This window comes from Coregonus clupeaformis, chromosome 29 (genome assembly GCF_020615455.1).
Source record: "Coregonus clupeaformis isolate EN_2021a chromosome 29, ASM2061545v1, whole genome shotgun sequence".
NCBI lineage: Eukaryota > Metazoa > Chordata > Actinopteri > Salmoniformes > Salmonidae > Coregonus > Coregonus clupeaformis.
Genome location: NC_059220.1, coordinates 60,488,849 through 60,505,665, shown reverse-complemented (window position 1 = coordinate 60,505,665; position 16,817 = coordinate 60,488,849). Strand labels below are relative to the sequence as shown.

The 16,817-nt window shown below is 43.1% G+C and overlaps 1 protein-coding gene across 3 annotated transcripts in view; it reads right to left on the bottom strand.

The window, feature by feature from the left end:
• The window catches only part of LOC121545202 (ATP-binding cassette sub-family B member 6-like), a 43,820-nt gene that overhangs the window by 22,773 nt on the left and 4,230 nt on the right, over positions 1 to 16,817 (bottom strand). The window contains exons 1-6 of one of the 3 annotated variants that reach the window (XM_041855674.2): positions 12,485 to 12,653; positions 10,728 to 11,264; positions 3,021 to 3,164; positions 2,655 to 2,844; positions 2,383 to 2,475; positions 1,994 to 2,186 (exon numbers count right to left, since the gene is read on the bottom strand). In XM_041855674.2, the coding sequence (XP_041711608.2) occupies positions 1,994 to 2,186; positions 2,383 to 2,475; positions 2,655 to 2,844; positions 3,021 to 3,164; positions 10,728 to 11,252 (1,145 nt within the window). In that variant the 5' untranslated portion in view covers positions 11,253 to 11,264; positions 12,485 to 12,653. Of the gene's footprint in view, positions 1 to 1,993; positions 2,187 to 2,382; positions 2,476 to 2,654; positions 2,845 to 3,020; positions 3,165 to 4,707; positions 4,742 to 10,727; positions 11,265 to 12,484; positions 12,654 to 16,817 lie in introns of those variants that run through there. The other 2 variants (XM_041855675.2, XM_041855676.2) reach the window with 2 other exon arrangements.

Genomic DNA, 16,817 nt, shown 5'->3' with positions numbered 1-16,817 from the left:
ATAGGGGAGTTATTACATAAGTGGGATAAGGAACAGTCACTATTCCTCTTATAGTAACAGTAGTTACAAAAACTCTGCTAATTGCTATGCAATTAAAATACAATATTACCAAAGTATTATGTAACATGCAAATCAAATTTGTTTTATTACACAGGCATAAGAACAGTTTAATGTTAAGTGTTACTGAGAATGATAACAGTTACAAAATAAGGCTTTTAATGTCGACACGAAACTAAATATCCAAGAACTGCCTTCAACTACAGCCAATGTTTGTACAGTTGAAATCGTAAGTTTACATACACTTAGGTTGGAGTCATTAAAACTCCTTTTTCAACCACTCCACAAATTTCTTTTTAACAAACTATAGTTTTGGCAAGTCGGTTAGGACATCTACTTTGTGCATGACACAAGTAATTTTTCCAACAATTGTTTACAGACTGTATCACAATTCCAGTGGGTCAGAAGTTTACATACACTAAGTTGACTGTGCCTTTAAACAGCTTGGAAAATTCCAGAAAATTATGTCATGGCTTTAGAAGCTTCTGATAGGCTAATTGACATAATTTGAGTCAATTTGAGGTGTACCTGTGGATGTATTTCAAGGCCTACCTTCAAACTCAGTGCCTCTTTGCTTGACATCATGGGAAAATCAAAAGAAATCAGCCAAGACCTCAGAAAACAAATTCTAGACCTCCACAAGTCTGGTTCATCCTTCATTCCAAACGCTGAAAGGCTGCTCAGCAAGGAAGAAGCGACTGATCCAAAACCGCCATAAAAAAGCCAGACTACAGTTTGCAACTGCACATGGGGACAAAGATCGTACTTTTTGGAGAAATGTCCTCTGGTCTGATGAAACAAAAATTGAACTGTTTGGCCATAATGACCATCGTTATGTTTGGAAGAAAAAGGGGGATGCTTGCAAGCCGAAGAACACCATCCCAACCGTGAAGCACCGGGGTGGCAGAATCATGCTATGGGGGTGCTTTGCTGCAGGAGGGACTGGTGCTCTTCACAAAATAGATGGCATCATGAGGGGAAGGAAAATTCTGTGATATATTGAAGCAACATCTCAAGACATCAGTCAGAAAGTTAAAGCTTGGTTGCAAATGGGTCTTCCAAATGGACAATGACCCCAAGCATACTTCCAAAGTTGTGGCAAAATGGCTTAAGGACAACAATGTCAAGGTATTGGAATGGCCATCACAAAGCCCTGACCTCAATCCTATAGAAAATGTGTGGGCAGAGCTGAAAAAGCATGCGTGAGCAAGGAGGCCTACAAACCTGACTCAGTTACACCAGCTCTATCAGGAGGAATGGGCTAAAATTCACCCAACTTATTGTGGGAAGCTTGTGGAAGGCTATCCGAAACGTTTGACCCATGTTAAACAATTGAAAGGCAACACTACGAAATACTAATTGAGTGTATGTAAACTTCTGACCCACTGGGAATGTGATGAAATAAATAAAAGCTTAAATAAATAATTCTCTGTACTATTATTCTGACATTTCACATTCTTAAAATAAAGTGGTGATCCTAACTGACCTAAGACAGGGAATTCTTACTAGGATTAAATGTCAGGAATTGTGAAAAACTGAGTTTAAATGTATTTGGCTAAGGTGTATGTAAACTTCCGACTTCAACTATATGTAAAAGCTATTTCTTCTACTTTCAGGTTTTCCGAACTCACTTCACTCGCGAATAAGAGGGAGGCTTGCGCCACTGATTCTGGCACATGCGCAGATCAAATTCACTGCTGGAACGCCGATTAAGCGGTTTATATGTCCTAATAATTCAAAAGACTGCTCAGAAAATCAGGTGTTTTAATCGGCGTATGCTTACTTCGATTTTGACCTTTTAAGATAAGCAGAGTAAGGTGTTTACATGACTATTGTCATACTCGGCCTACTGCCATAATCAGTTTAATATCGAATTATTAGTGTGCATGTAAACGTACTCATTGACACACACACAATTTATTATTAGGAGACTCACCTGAGCAGGCTGTTGATGGAGGCGGTGCCGCGGTCGATGCTGCGCAGGACGTCCCCGGTGCGCCGGCCCAGGTGCCAGCGCATCGACAGCGAGTGCAGGTGGCCGAACAGACGCACCTGCACCACCCGGTTGGTGTACTGCTGCACGCGGATCCACAGGAAGGAGCGTATGTTACTGATGAAGCCGGAGGCACCTAGGAAAGAAAGGAGAAAGAAAGTGGAGGGGGAGTGGGAGAGCGTGGTTGGGGAGAGAGAAAGGGAAGGCGAAAGGGGAGAGGAGTGATAGAGAGCGAGGAAACAAGAGAGATAATTAAAATAACAGCACTCAAGGAGTCCAAGGAATGGGTAAAGTGGTAGAGAAAGAAAATATGGGGTTTAAGTCCCACTCACCTGCCCCTCCACCTTGCAGGAACTTGAGCAGGACGTAGAGACACACAGTGGTGACCAAGGTCTTCCAGCTGCTTCCATCAGTCAGCTCATTCACTGTGACAGAGAAAGGAATGACAGTTCCAGGTCATCTTTTCTGCAGTTGTGCTGGGTAGATATTCAGATGTCAGCCTCAATGATATCACAAAGCCTTCAAAAAAATTAAAAAATTTAAAGGCGTTCAGAAAAAAGCTGGTTCTAGGGCAGACATTCAGAAACGAGGGAGGATCTCTCACCGATGTTCTTGTAGTAGATGGGCACAAAGACGTTGATGACCCTCTCCACGCCAAGCAGGCACAGGCAGAGCAAGACCAGGCCCTGTAGTAGAACATTGCCCCGGGGCCACATGTAGGGCACCAGCAGACGCACCTTCTGCCCAAACCCCTGCCAGGTAGACTGGGACTCCTCCGCACCACCCAACAGGGGCTGAGGTAGAGATAGAGATAGGGGTTATTATGGGACATGGTGGCATAGCACACCTACTATGCTATGCAGACAGACACACATTACAAACTTACACACACAAACTGAATCAGGATACATTCTTATTTATACAGTCATTGGATATTATACACACATAAGGGATGTGATTACTAGGTTACCTGGCCAGTGCCGCCCTCCACATCATGTTCGTCCTCGTTGATCAGGAGCATGTATGGTCTCTGTGGCAACCCCGGAGCCTTCAGGCCCAGGAAGAAGAGTGTTCCTGTGCCGAGGTAGCGCATCAACCACAGAGAAAACTCCACCTCAGGTAATGAATGAAAAATGCTTAGTCATAACTGAACCTTTAAAGGGGCAATCCGCAGTTGAAACAATAACAACGTGGCACCCCGCCTGTTTTGGTAAAAGGTTGAGGGATGTGCCTGGAGAAATGAAACCACTCAAATTCATAGACCAAGCTATGTATGCAAGGACTGACCATCCATAATATAAAAATTATAGTTTTAATCATGCTTTGAGGCTATACAGTGTTTGTTAACATTTACAATGTTTCCAAACATTGGAGTAAAACAAGCTTATATTTTGGGTTCTGATGGGGTGTGAAAGCTGAACTAAGCTTATGAGGCATTTTAAGTTATATTCTTCAAGAATCAATCAGAAAGTTTTAGTCTTGAAATCTTTGGTTGTTTACTACACTACCTTACTCACTCTGTTTAGCACATGGCCTTACATGTGAATCCTTAAAGAGATGGGTGGGGCTAAGGCTTAAGAGGGTGTGAACACTGCTGAATAGGTGTAAACAAAGAAGAGCTCTTTAGTAGGTGTACCAAAACATTCATGTGCATTCAAGGGCATTGTACACAATTTTGAAGCTCTGAGTCAGTACTTTTATCCAATGTAGAAAAAATAAATAATTTCGGAACATAAGACTGAAAAAGCTAGGTCACATACAGTGAATGATTTATAAGTCCAAAAATGTGATGCAGCAACTGAAGATTGATCCTTTAAAGGAATACTACACTCAAAAACTATATTTTAGTATGTTGTCCATTAGTGCACTGTTAATTCAATCCCAATGGGACACAGACAGTGACTGTATAGAGTAAACTACTGTACACATTACAACACAAAGTTAACAGTGGACTGTGTAATATACATTGTGGTATAACGACTAGGGTTGAATATTTTCCTGGTATTTTACAAATGTTCCATCCCGAGAATAAATCACTTTTCTCCCGGGTAACATAGTATTTCCCGCCAAAACCGGAAGTGCCAATCAAAAGCAGTATAAAGCATATAAATAGGCCTATGTCTGGATTTGACTAGAGCTTTGATCTAAAATTCAAGCCTGAAGCTACCTGAGCCTGATGAGCCATACATTAAATACATTTTATGAGCCCTACATTAAAAATACATTTAATGAGCCCAAGCCCAAAAAAGCCCAAATGATTGTGCCGTTATCCAATACATACAGTATATGATATAGGCTACTGCACATTACGCAAGACAGAAAAACATAAAAGCCCATAGTTGTAGCTAGCCATATGCTCTCTTCAGTAAATAAATGAAACTTGCTCCAGCATGCTAATCATTTTGAGTGTGAAATGTATTACTGTAATGTATTATACTGTATTATATGGACTGAAATTATGCACATCGTTCAAGCCATGATAAAGCAGAAGAGAACATGCAATTCTGGTGCAGCACATGCGGCCTACAAAGTTACAAGTAGCCTATAGGCTAGTGAATATGATTTTAACTTTGAAATATAATAAGGCCTATTTGTAAAGTTAGTAGGCAGACGCATATATACCTTTCATAATATTTCCCCTAATGTTATTAGCCTACCTCATCTCCTCTTGTTGCTTCATTCCTTCCTCGCTTTCAACAGTTGTCCTTATCTTCATCATTCTAATGACATCCTTAAATAATATAGGACTAGAATTAGATGCAGAAGGCTTTCACTTCTCTTCACGAAGATTGAATGGTTATGGGTCTGAATAAATAACTGATATAGCCTACTGCCATCGCATGTTCGCTCTTCTTTCAAACTACCCGTGAGTTCTATAATGTCCATCAAGCTATTCTAGTCTAGCTTTTCCTGCATGGGACTCCAAAAGCTAAGGAGAGTTTTTTAAGTAGAGGCCAGCGGTGCACAGGTGCGTGCGTATTACGCAAGAGACATAGGCTATAAGTTAGATGCTTATATGCATAACCCATCATTAATTCGCTAAATATAAGGCTAATACTGCATTGAATGTATTACCTGAAAGAGGTAGGCTAGGATATCTATATACAGTTTACACATACATATACATATATATATATATATATATATATATATATATATATATATATATATATATATATATATATATATACACAGTGCTTTCGGAAAGAATTCAGACCCCTTGACTCTTTCCACATTTTGTTAGGTTACAGCCTTATTCTAAAATTGATTAAATTGTTTTTTTCCCTCATCAATCTACACACAATACCCCATAATGACAAAGCTAAAACATGTTTTTAGAAATTGTTGCTAATTTATTAAATATAAAAAACAGAAATATCACATTTACATAAGTATTCAGACCCTTTACTCAGTACTTTGTGGAAGCACCTTTGGCAGCGATTACAGCCTCGAGTCTTCTTGGGTATGACGCTACAAGCTTGGCACACCTGTATTTGGGGAGGTTCTCCCATTCTTCTCTGCAGATCCTCTCAAGCTCTGTCAGGTTGGATGGGGAGCGTTGCTGCACAGCTATTTTCAGGTCTCTCCAGAGATGTTTGATCGGGTTCAAGTCCAGGCTCTGGCTGGGCCACTCAAGGACATTCAGAGATTTGTCCCGAAGCCACTCCTGCGTTGTCTTGGCTGTGTGCTTAGGGTCGTTGTCCTGTTGGAAGGTGAACCTTCGCCCCAGTCTGAGGTCCTGAGCACTCTGGAGCAGGTTTTCATCAAGGATCTCTCTGTACTTTGCTCTGTTTAGCTTTGCCTCGATCCTGACTAGTCTCCCAGTCCCTGCCGCTGAAAACATCCCCACAGCATGATGCTGCACCACCATGCTTCACCGTAAGGGTTTGGTGCCACGTTTCCTCCAGACGTGACGCTTGGCATTCACGCTAAAGAGTTCAATCTTGGTTTCATCAGACCAGAGAATCTTGTTTCTCATGGTCTAAGAGTCTTTAGGTGCCTTTTGGCAAACTCCAAGTGGGCTGTCATGTGCCTTTTACTGAGGAATGGCTTCCGTCTGGCCACTCTACCATAAAGGCCTGATTGGTGGAGTGCTGCAGAGATGGTTGTCCTTCTGGAAGGTTCTCCCATCTCCACAGAGGAACTGTTAGAGCTCTGTCAGAGTGACCATTGTGTTCTTGGTCACCTCCCTGACCAAGGCCCTTCTCCCCCGATTGCTCAGTTTGGCCGGGCAGCCAGCTCTAGGAAGGGTCTTGGTGGTTCCAAACGTCTTCCATTTAAGAATGATGGAGGCCACTGTGTTCTTGGGGACCTTCAATGCTGCAGACATTTTTTGTCCCCTTCCCCAGATCTCTGCCTCGACACAATCCTGTCTCGGAACTCTACGGACAATTCCTTCGACCTCATGGCTTGGTTTTTGCTCTGATATGCACTGTCAACTGTGGGACCTTATATAGACAGGTGTGTGCCTTTCCAAATCATGTCCAATCAATTTAATTTTCTCCAATCTAGTTGTAGAAACATCTCAGTAGCCTCCCTACTGTTGTTTTATTTTACTTCTGCTCTTTTTTTCTCAACACTTTTTTGTTGTTGTTTTATTTAACTTTTTTATTTAAAATAAATGCACTGTTGGTTAAGGGCTGTAAGTAAGCATTTCACTGTGATGTCTGCACCTGTTGTATTCGGCGCATGTGGCCAATAAAATGTGATTTGATTTGTCCAGGTGGCAAAGGGCAGTGTGGAGTGCAATAGAGATTGCATCATCTGTGGATCTGTTGGGGCGGTATGCAAATTGGAGTGGGTCTAGGGTTTCTGGGATAATGGTGTTGATGTGAGCAATGACCAGCCTTTCTAAGGACTTCATGGCTACAGAAGTGAGTGCTACGGGTCGGTAGTCAGTTTGGCAGGTTATCTTAGTGTTCTTGGGAACAGAGACTATGGTGGTCTGCTTGAAACATGTTGGTATTACAGACTCAGTCAGGGACATGTTGAAAATGTCAGTGAAGACACTTGCCAGTTGGTCAGCACCTGCTCGGAGTACACGTCCTGGTAATCCGTCTGGCCCTGCGGCCTTGTGAATGTTGACCTGCTTAAAAGTCATACTCACATCGGCTACGGAGAGCGTGATCACATAGTCACTCGGAACAGCTGATGCTCTTGTGCATGCTTCAGTGTTGCTTGCCTCGAAGCGAGCATGGAAGTGATTTAGCTCGTCTGGTAGGCTTGTGTCACTGGGCAGCTCACGGCTGTGCTTCCCTTTGTAATCTGTAATAGTTTTCAAGCCCTGCCAAATCCAACGAGCGTCAGAGCCGGTGTAGTACGATTCAATCTTAGTCCTGTATTGACTCTTTGCCAGTTTGATGGAGGGCATAGCGTTATTTCTTATAAGCGTCCATGTTAGAGTCCTGCACCTTGAAAGCGGCAGCTCCACCTTTTAGCTCAGTGCGGATGTTTCCTGTAATCCATGGCTTCTGGTTGGGGTATGTACGTACGGTCACTGTGGGGGCGACGTCATCGATGCACTTATTGATGAAGCCAGTGACTGATGTGGTGTACTCCTCAATGGTATCGGAAGAATCCCGGAACATATTCCAGTCTGTGCTAGCAAAACAGTCCTGTAGCTTAGTATCTGCGTCATCTGACCACTTCATTATTAACAGAGTCACTGGTGCTTCCTGCTTTCGTTTTTGCTTATAAGCAGGAATCAGGTGGATAGAGTTATGGCCAAATTTGCCAAATGGAGGCTGAGGGAGAGCTTTGTACGCGTCTCTGTGTGTGGAGTAAAGGTGGTCTAAAGTAATTTTTTTCCTCTGGTTGCACATTTAACATGCTGGTAGAAATTAGTTTCCATGTATTTAGGTTTCCCTGCATTAAAGTCCCCGGCCACTAGGAGCGCTGCCTCTCTTGGTAAATAGTGTGGTCTACAGCTTATCATGAGATACTCTACCTCAGGTGAGCAAAACCTAGAGACTTCCTTAGTATTAGATTTTATGCACCAGCTGTTGTTTACAAATATACACAGACCGCCACCCCTTGTCTTACCGGAGTCAGCCATTCTATCCTGCCAATGTAGGCCCCGTGTAGCTCAGTTGGTAGAGCATGGCGCTTGCAACGCCAGGGTTGTGGGTTTGTTTCCCACGGGGGGCCAGTATGAAAATGTATGCACTCACTAACTGTAAGTCGCTCTGGATAAGAGCGTCTGCTAAATGACTAAAATGTAAATGTAAATGTAATGATCACTGGAAACAGGATGCACCTGAGTCTCATAGCAAAGTGTCTGAATGCTTATGTAAATAAGGTATTTCTGTTTTTAATTTTTGCAAAAATTTTGAAAAACCTGTTTTCGCTTTGTCATTATCAGGTATTGTGTGTAGATTGCTTTTTAATCCATTTAATACGTTTTACAATAAGGCTGTACCTTAACAAAATGTGGAAAAGGTCAAGGGGTCTGAATACATCTCAGCCTCCAGTATCTATGCTGCAATAGTCAATGTGCCATGGGCTAGGGTCAGTCTGTTATATCTGGTGTTATTCTCCTGTCTTATCCGGTGTCCTGTGTGAATTTAAGTATGCTCCCTCTAATTCTCTCTCCCTCCCCTCCCGGAGGACCTGAGACCTAGGACCTGAGACCTAGGACCATGCCTCAGGACTACCTGGCCTGAGGACTCCTTGCTGTCCCCAGTACACCTGGTTGTGCTGCTGCTCCAGTTTCAACTCTTCTGCCTGCGGCTATGGAACCCTGACCTGTTCACCAGACGTGCTACCTTGTCCAAGACCTGCTGTTTTCAACTCTCTCTCTACCACACCTGCTATTTCAACCTCTAAATGCCCGGCTATGAAAAGCCAAGTGACATTTACTCCAGATGTACTGACCTGTTGCAAACTCTACAAAAACTGTGATCTATGAACGTTTGAACATCTTGGAGAAAAATCTGGCCTTAATGGTCATGTACTGCTATTATCTCCACCCGACACAGCCAGAGCCTGGTTCCTCTCTAGGTTTCTTCCTAGGTTTCTGCCTTTCTAGGGAGTTTTTCCTAGCCACTGTGCTTCTACATCTGCATTGCTTGCTGTTTTGGGTTTTAGGCTGGGTTTCTGTATAGCACTTTGTGACATCTGCTGAAGTAAAAAGGGCTTTATAAATACATTTGATTGATTGATAAAGTGTTGGTTTCATGAACTGAAATAAAAAGATCCCAGAAATGTTCCACAGGACAAAAAGCTTATTTCTCTAAAATGTTGTGCACAAATTTGTTTACATCCCTGTTAGTGAGTATTTCTCCTTTGGCAAGACAATCCATCTACCTGACTGGTGTGGCATATCAAGAAGCTGATTAAACAGCATGATCATTACATAGGTGCATGTTGTGCTGGGTACAATAAAAGGCCACACTAAAACGTGTAGTTGTCACACAACACAATGCTACAGATTTTGAAGGAGCGTGCAATTGGCATGCTGACTGCAGGAATGTCCACCAGAACTGTTGCCAGAGAATGTAATGTTTATTTCTCTACCAAAAATTTTGTTTTTGAGAATTTCGCACTACGTCCAACCGGCCTCACAACCGCAGCCACGTGTAACCACGCCAGCCCAGGACCTCCACATCCGGCTTCTTTACCTGCGGGATCATCTGAGACCAGCCACCCAGACAGCTGATGAAACTGAGTAGTATTTCTGTCTTTAATAAATCCCTTTTGTGGGGAAAAACTCATTCTGATTAGCTGGGCCTGGCTCCCCAGTGGGTGGCCTAGTCATGTGAAATCCATAGATTAGGGCCTAATGAATTTATTTCAATTGACCGATTTCCTTATATGAACTGTAACTCAGTACAATCGTTGAAATTGTTGTGTTATATATATATATATATATATATATATATATATTTATTTATTTGGGGGAGTGGCCAGAGGGAGAGGAATGTGGAAGGGCAAGATGGGACAGTGACTCAGCACTTCAAGAGTTACTCATAGCTGACTAATGATCATGGCTCCTCCCCCCTTCCACTGCTGTTTAATGGTTGGAAAACCAGTTTCTATTTTAGCAGTTTTAATGTGAGAAACTGCTTTGTAAAAGATTGTTTAAAAAAAAAATAATCACAACACTCATGATGAATAAGGGCTTTAGAGGTTATTAAGTAGGTACTTGATCAGAACCATATTAAATCTAGCCTATGTGTCCCATTTACATGGATATCACACCCTATGAGCAGACTAACTTACTTTTTTATAAAGCCCACTACTACACTTGTGTAATGGAGTGTTGAAACTAAGTTTAATACTAATATCAAGCAACATTATATGTCAACGTTTGAACAACCTCAATGAAACTATGGAGTGGGATGGCAGTTCATCCTCACTGAGGGTTGAGCTGTGGGGTTAATTCAAAGAGGTGAAACATTTGTAACGATGCAGATAGAAAGGCAATGAAACGATCTAACACCATTTCCAACTTAACCTGACAATTAAACGTTTGTTCTACAACAATATACTTCTATCTGAAGGTCCTGTAATGCTACACCCCCCTGAAATGACTCCAGTGCCACGTTCAGTAGGCAAACATTGTGCAACGTTCAGATATAAATAAATAATGTATAATAGACGTGCCTCTCTGAGTAATTTGTAGACTGAGGACATTCTAAAATGTTACACCTTCCTGAACATACCCCTCCTCTCTCACCTGCTTCTGTGTGTTCTCCAGGCCCCACCACCAGTAGGGGCTGGCCCAGGAGACGAAGGCCAGGTTCTCCGCCGAAAATGCCACAGCCCAGAAGAGCAGCAGCACCGTGCTGTGGCCCCGCGTCCGGTCCCTCACCAGAACCCTCCTCCTCTCCAGCCTTAGCAGGGCCACGGCCCAGACCCAGCCCAGCATGGACAGGCAGCCGTACAGCACCACGTAGCCAGGGAGTTCCCCTACCCCGCCTCCACCAGTCGCCCTCCACACCAGCCCCCCCAGAAACTGCAGCAGGAGGAGCAGGGAGACTGCCAGTTGGAGGCCATAGAGGCGCGAGCGCGGTATGAACTTGGGCTCCATCTCGGTGCCGTAGCGGCGGTAGCAGACGCAGTGGAAGGTGCCGAAGAAGAAGGAGAGGGTAAGCAGGACGGTGGGCACCAGGGTGAAGTAGAAGCAGGGTGAGATGCCGCCCTCCAGCCAGGCTTCGGAGATGGAAGCGCTGGCCTCACAGTAGCTTTGCACTGCCACCATGGTGGCTGGGAGCTGGGGAGACAGGGAGGGGGAAAGAGAGTACTCACTATTACAGACATATTACTACAACATTAGGCCTACACATAGGGCTCAAGATCATCATCCTGGTCCACATGGATGTTAAGAGATTTTAAAAAGGCAGGACTGGCGAAGGAAATCATACAGTAGACTGCATGAATTTAGTTTTCAAAAATACATTCTCTACAGTATTTTCGGATTTGCACCGGACCTTATTTGTATCCTATTCTAAACTGCTATTCATGATGACGTTTAACTAGTCTAACTTCTCATTCATAACTCCCCCAGCAGCGATCAAAAGTGAAATTAGTCAACACAATGAACACTTGTTCATTATTTTGCAGGACAAACATGCTATATGCTACCCTACTTAACGTATCAGGGTCAAGAGCAGATTGAATCTCAGTGTGCGTGTTGTACTATGAAGCAAAACACAGCAAGCATCTCTTCCTAGTCTATAATGATTCAACAGACTTGAATAGGCCTAAGAGATCCAGGCCAGCCCTGCTATACCAGGCTGTGAACTTTACAATATGGTTAGTGCTTCAGTCATGGCTCCTAACAGCACCCCAGCCAGTCAGGCGAATCCACACCCCATAGTGTCATCTGGAGTGGGCGAAGGACCAATTCTGATTCAGTCAAGGAAGTTATGACACATAATATTTCATCAACTGATATTCATTCAAAATATCACACTAGAATTAGGTTACAGTGGTATGCCGACACATGGCTAATGTACCATGGAGTAGCTTGGCATGTTGGAACGAAGCCCTCACAAGCTCCAGTTCAGAGAGAGGTCAGAATGCACATTGTAATTTCAACTAATACAATTATTCATTTGGATGTATATGACTTATCTTAATGAAAGAACAACTGTACCTTATTATCATAACCCCCACAAAACGATTAACCCCTACTACTCCATTGTTTATGTTTTCGTTGTCATATGATATGGAACTTTGTAAACAAATGTTTCAGAAGATGTTTTACAAAAAAGTTGTTGCTCTCATGGAATCATTTCTTGAGCACTACAGATATTATCATAGAAATCAAGATGCATTTGCCCCAGTGGAATTGTTTAGCCTATGTGTTTCTTGGTTGCCGCTCTTTGACAGACAGAAGCTACCATTTGTGGCGTTTCTGTCTGACCTGTCAAGATAGCTAGCTAGCTAAATTAGCTAGATTAGATCTGTTGCTGTTATTACAACACTCACCTTCTCAAGACAAGCTGGCGCTGGAAAGCGATTTAGTGAATTGAAACTCCCAACAAATAACCAGTTTTACGCGAAGAGTTATTAAAAGTCAAAAATAACAATAATGGTAACGTTGTTGTATTAACTTGTAAATTGTCATTATTCTTCTTGCGGCATAAATGGAACAAAGTAATCCATGACTCGGCAATCGACACTTTCTTACAAAACACTACTGCCTGAACCGGGTCCTAGCGCCCCATGGCTCACACGCATGTTCAAAACGAATGTTACGCAATCTCGTATATGGCCAGTAGATGATAGTATATACAAAGACATCATACCCGATGGAAAATCATTTGTTACTATTAAATGAATACTAATAACTACATTATTTATGTTGCCATTTGTCATTATTATGTATTTTACTTTATTTGTATTGCTGTGTTATGCTGTATTATAATGTTGTATAATAATGTTGCATAATCACCTTCTGGTGTAAAAACCATGGAAATAAAAAAAAGTAGGCATTGGTCTGAAGCCGAAAAAGAAAGGAAATTGACATGAGCACCACAATGCGTACTCCAGCCAAGCTCTACCAAGGTTTACAAGCACAAAGCTTGGAACTACTACAGTGGCTATGTTGGTCTATTGTACTTCAAACAATGTGTAGGCAGGTTGCTTAGGATTCAAACCTTCTTCAGAGGGATAATGAACTTTACAGTGTCCTGCTATTAAAATAATGTATACAGCGCATTCAGAAAGTATTCAGACCCCTTGACTTTTTACATATTTAGTTACGTTACAGCCTTATTCTAAAATGGATTAAAGTAATGTATATCCCCATCAATCTACACACCATACCCCATAATGACAAAGCGAGAACACGTTTTTAGAATTTTTTGCAAATGCATTAAAAACAAAAAACAGAAATACCTTATTTACATAAGTATTCAGACCCTTTGCTATGAGACTCAAAATTGAGCTCAGATGCATCCTGTTTCCATTGATCATCCTTCAGATGTTTCTACAACTTGATTGGAGTACACCTGTGGTAAATTCAATTGATTGGACATGATTTGGAAAGGCACACACCTGTCTATATAAGGTACCACAGTTGACAGCGCATGTCAGAGCAAAAATCAAGCCATGAGGTCGAAGGAATTGTCCATAGAGCTCCTAGACAGGATTGTGCCGAGGCAGAGATACGGGGAAGGTTAGCAAAACATTTCTACAGCATTGAAGGTCCCCAAGAACACAGTGGCCTCCATCATTCTTAAATGGAAGAAGTTTGGAACCACCAAGACTCTTCCTAGAGCTGGCTGCCCAGGCCAAACTGAGCAATCGGGGGAGAAGGGCCTTGGTCAGGGAGGTGACCAAGAACCCGATGGTCACTCTGACAGAGCTCCAGAGTTCCTCTGTGGAGGTGCCAGAACCTTCCAGAAAGACAACCATCTCTGCAGCACTCCACCAATCAGGCCTTTATGGTAGTGGCCAGACAGAAGCCACTCCTCAGTAAAAGGCACATGACAGCCCACTTGGGCTTTGCCAAAAGGCACCTAAAGGACTCTCAGACCATGAGAAACAAGATTCTCTAGTCTGATGAAACCAAGTTGCCAAGCGTAACGTCTGGAGAAAACCTGGCACCATCCCTACGGTGAAGCATGGTGCCAGGTGAAGAGGCAACAGCGCCTCTTCAAGCTAAGGAGGCTGAAGAAATTTGGCTTGGCACCGAAAACCCTCACAAACTTTTACAGATTTACAATTGAGAGCATCCTGTCGGGCTGTATCACCACCTGGTACGGCAACTGCACCGCCAGCAACCGCATGGCTCTCCAGAGGGTGGTGCGGTCTGCCCAATGCATCACCGGGGGCAAACTACCAGCCCTCCAGGACACCTACAGCACCCGATGTCACAGGAAGGCCAAAAAGATAATCAAGGAACACAACCACCCGTGCCACTGCCTGTTCACCCCGCTATCATCCAGAAGGCGATGTCAGTACAGGTGCATCAAAGCTGGGACCGAGAGACTATCGCAAGGCCATCAGACTGTTAAATAGTCTCCACTAGCACATTAGAGGCTGCTGCCTATATACATAGAATAGAAATCACTGGCCACTTTAATAAATTGAACACTAGTCACTTTAATAATGTTTACATATCTTGCATTACTCATCTCATATGTGTATACTATATTCTATACTATTCTACTGTATCTTAGTCTATGCCGCTCTGATGTTGCTTGTCCATATATTTATTTATATATTCTTAATTCCATTGCTTTACTTAGATTTGTGTGTATTGGGTATATGTTGTGAAATTGTTAGATATTACTTGTTAGATATTACTGCACTGTCGGAGCTAGAAACACAAGCATTTCGCTACATCCGCAATAACATCTGCTAAACACGTGTATGTGACCAATAATATTTGATTTGATTTGATTTGGTGGTGGCAGCATCATGCTGTGGGGATGTTTTTCAACGGCAGAGACTGGGAGACTAGTCAGGACTGAGGGAAAGATGAACGGAGCAAAGTACAGAGAGATCCTTAATGAAAACCTGCACCAGAGCACCAGGACCTCAGACTGAGGCGAAGTTTCACGGCCCTAAGCACACAGCCAAGACAACGCAGGAGTGGCTTCGGGACAAGTCTCTGAATGTCCTTGAGTGGCCCAGCCAGAACCCGATCGAACATCTCTGGAGAGACCTGAAAATAGCTGTGCAGTGGCGCGCCCCATCCAACCTCACAGAGCTTGAGAGGATCTGCAGAGAAGAATGGGAGAAACTTGTAGCTTGTAGCGTCATACCCAAGAAGACTCGAGGCTGTAATCGCTGCCAAAGGTGCTTCAACAAAGTACTGAGTAAAGGGTCTGAATACTTATGTAAATGTATATTTCAGTTTTTTTATTTTTATAAATTAGCAAACATTTCTAAAAAACCAGTTTTTGCTTTGTCATTATGGGGTATTGTGTGTAGATCGATGAGGAAAAATAACAATTTAATCCATTTTAGAATAAGGCTGTAACGTAACAAAATGTGGCAAAAGTCAAGGGCTCTGAATTCTTTCTGAATGCACTGTATAGGCCAATATATATTATATATATATACCAAACAAAAATATAAACGCAACATGCAACAATTTCATTGATTTTACTGAGTTACAGTTCATATGAGGAAATCAGTCAATTGAAATAAATTCATTAGGCCCTAATCTACGGATTTCACATGACTGGGAATACAGATATGCATCTGTTGGTCACAGATACCTTAACAAAATGGGCCTCACAATGCTCCTCAGGATCTCGTCACGGTATTTTTGTGCATTCAAATTACCATCAAAAGGGGCCTACCGAGTGGCGCAGCGGTCTAAGGCACTACATTTCAGTGCTAGAGGCGTAACTACAGACCCGGGTTAATTCCCGGGCTGTGCCACAACCCGCCGTGGCCAGGAGTCCCATAGGACGGCGCACAATTGGCCCAGCGTTGTCCGGGTTAAGGGAGGGTTTGTCCGGTGGGGCTTTACTTGGCTCATCGCGCTCTAGCGACTCCTTGTGGCAGGCCAGGTACCTGCGGGCTGACACTGGTCGCCAGTTGTACAGTGTTTCCTTCGACATATTGGTGCGGCTGGCTTCCCGGTTAAGCTGGTGGGTGTTAAGGAGCGCGGTTAGGCGGGTCATGTTTTGGAGGACGCATGACTCCACCTTCGCTTCTCCTGAGCCAGTTGGGGAGTTGCAGCGATGAGACAAGATCGAGAAAAGGGGGGTAAAAAATAAATAATTGTTCGTTGTCCGTAGCTTATGCCTGCCCATACCATAACCCCACAGCCACCATGGGGGACTCTGTTCACAACGTTGACATCAGCAAACAGCTCGCCCACACAGTGCCATACATGTCGTCTGTGGTTGTGAGGCCGGTTGGACGTACTGCCAAATTCTCTAAAATGACGTTGGAGGTGGCTTATGGTAGAGAAATGAACATTCAATTCTCTGGCAACAGCTCTGGTGGGCATTCCTGCAGTCAGCATGCCAATTGCACGCTCCCTCAAAACTTGAGACATCTGTGGAACTGTGTTGTGTGACAAAATTGCACATTTTAAAGTGGCCTTTTATTGTCCCCAGCACAACGTGCACCTGAGTTATTCTCATGCTGTTTAATCAGCTTCTTGATATGCCACACCTGTCAGGTGGATGGATTATCTTGGCAAAGAAGAAATACTCACTGACAGGGATGTAAACAAAATTGTGCACAAAATTAGATAGAAATAAGCTTTTTGTGAGGATGAAACATTTCTGGGATCTTTTATTTCAGCTCATGAAACATGGGACATCAGTGTATGTACAGTGGCTTGCGAAAG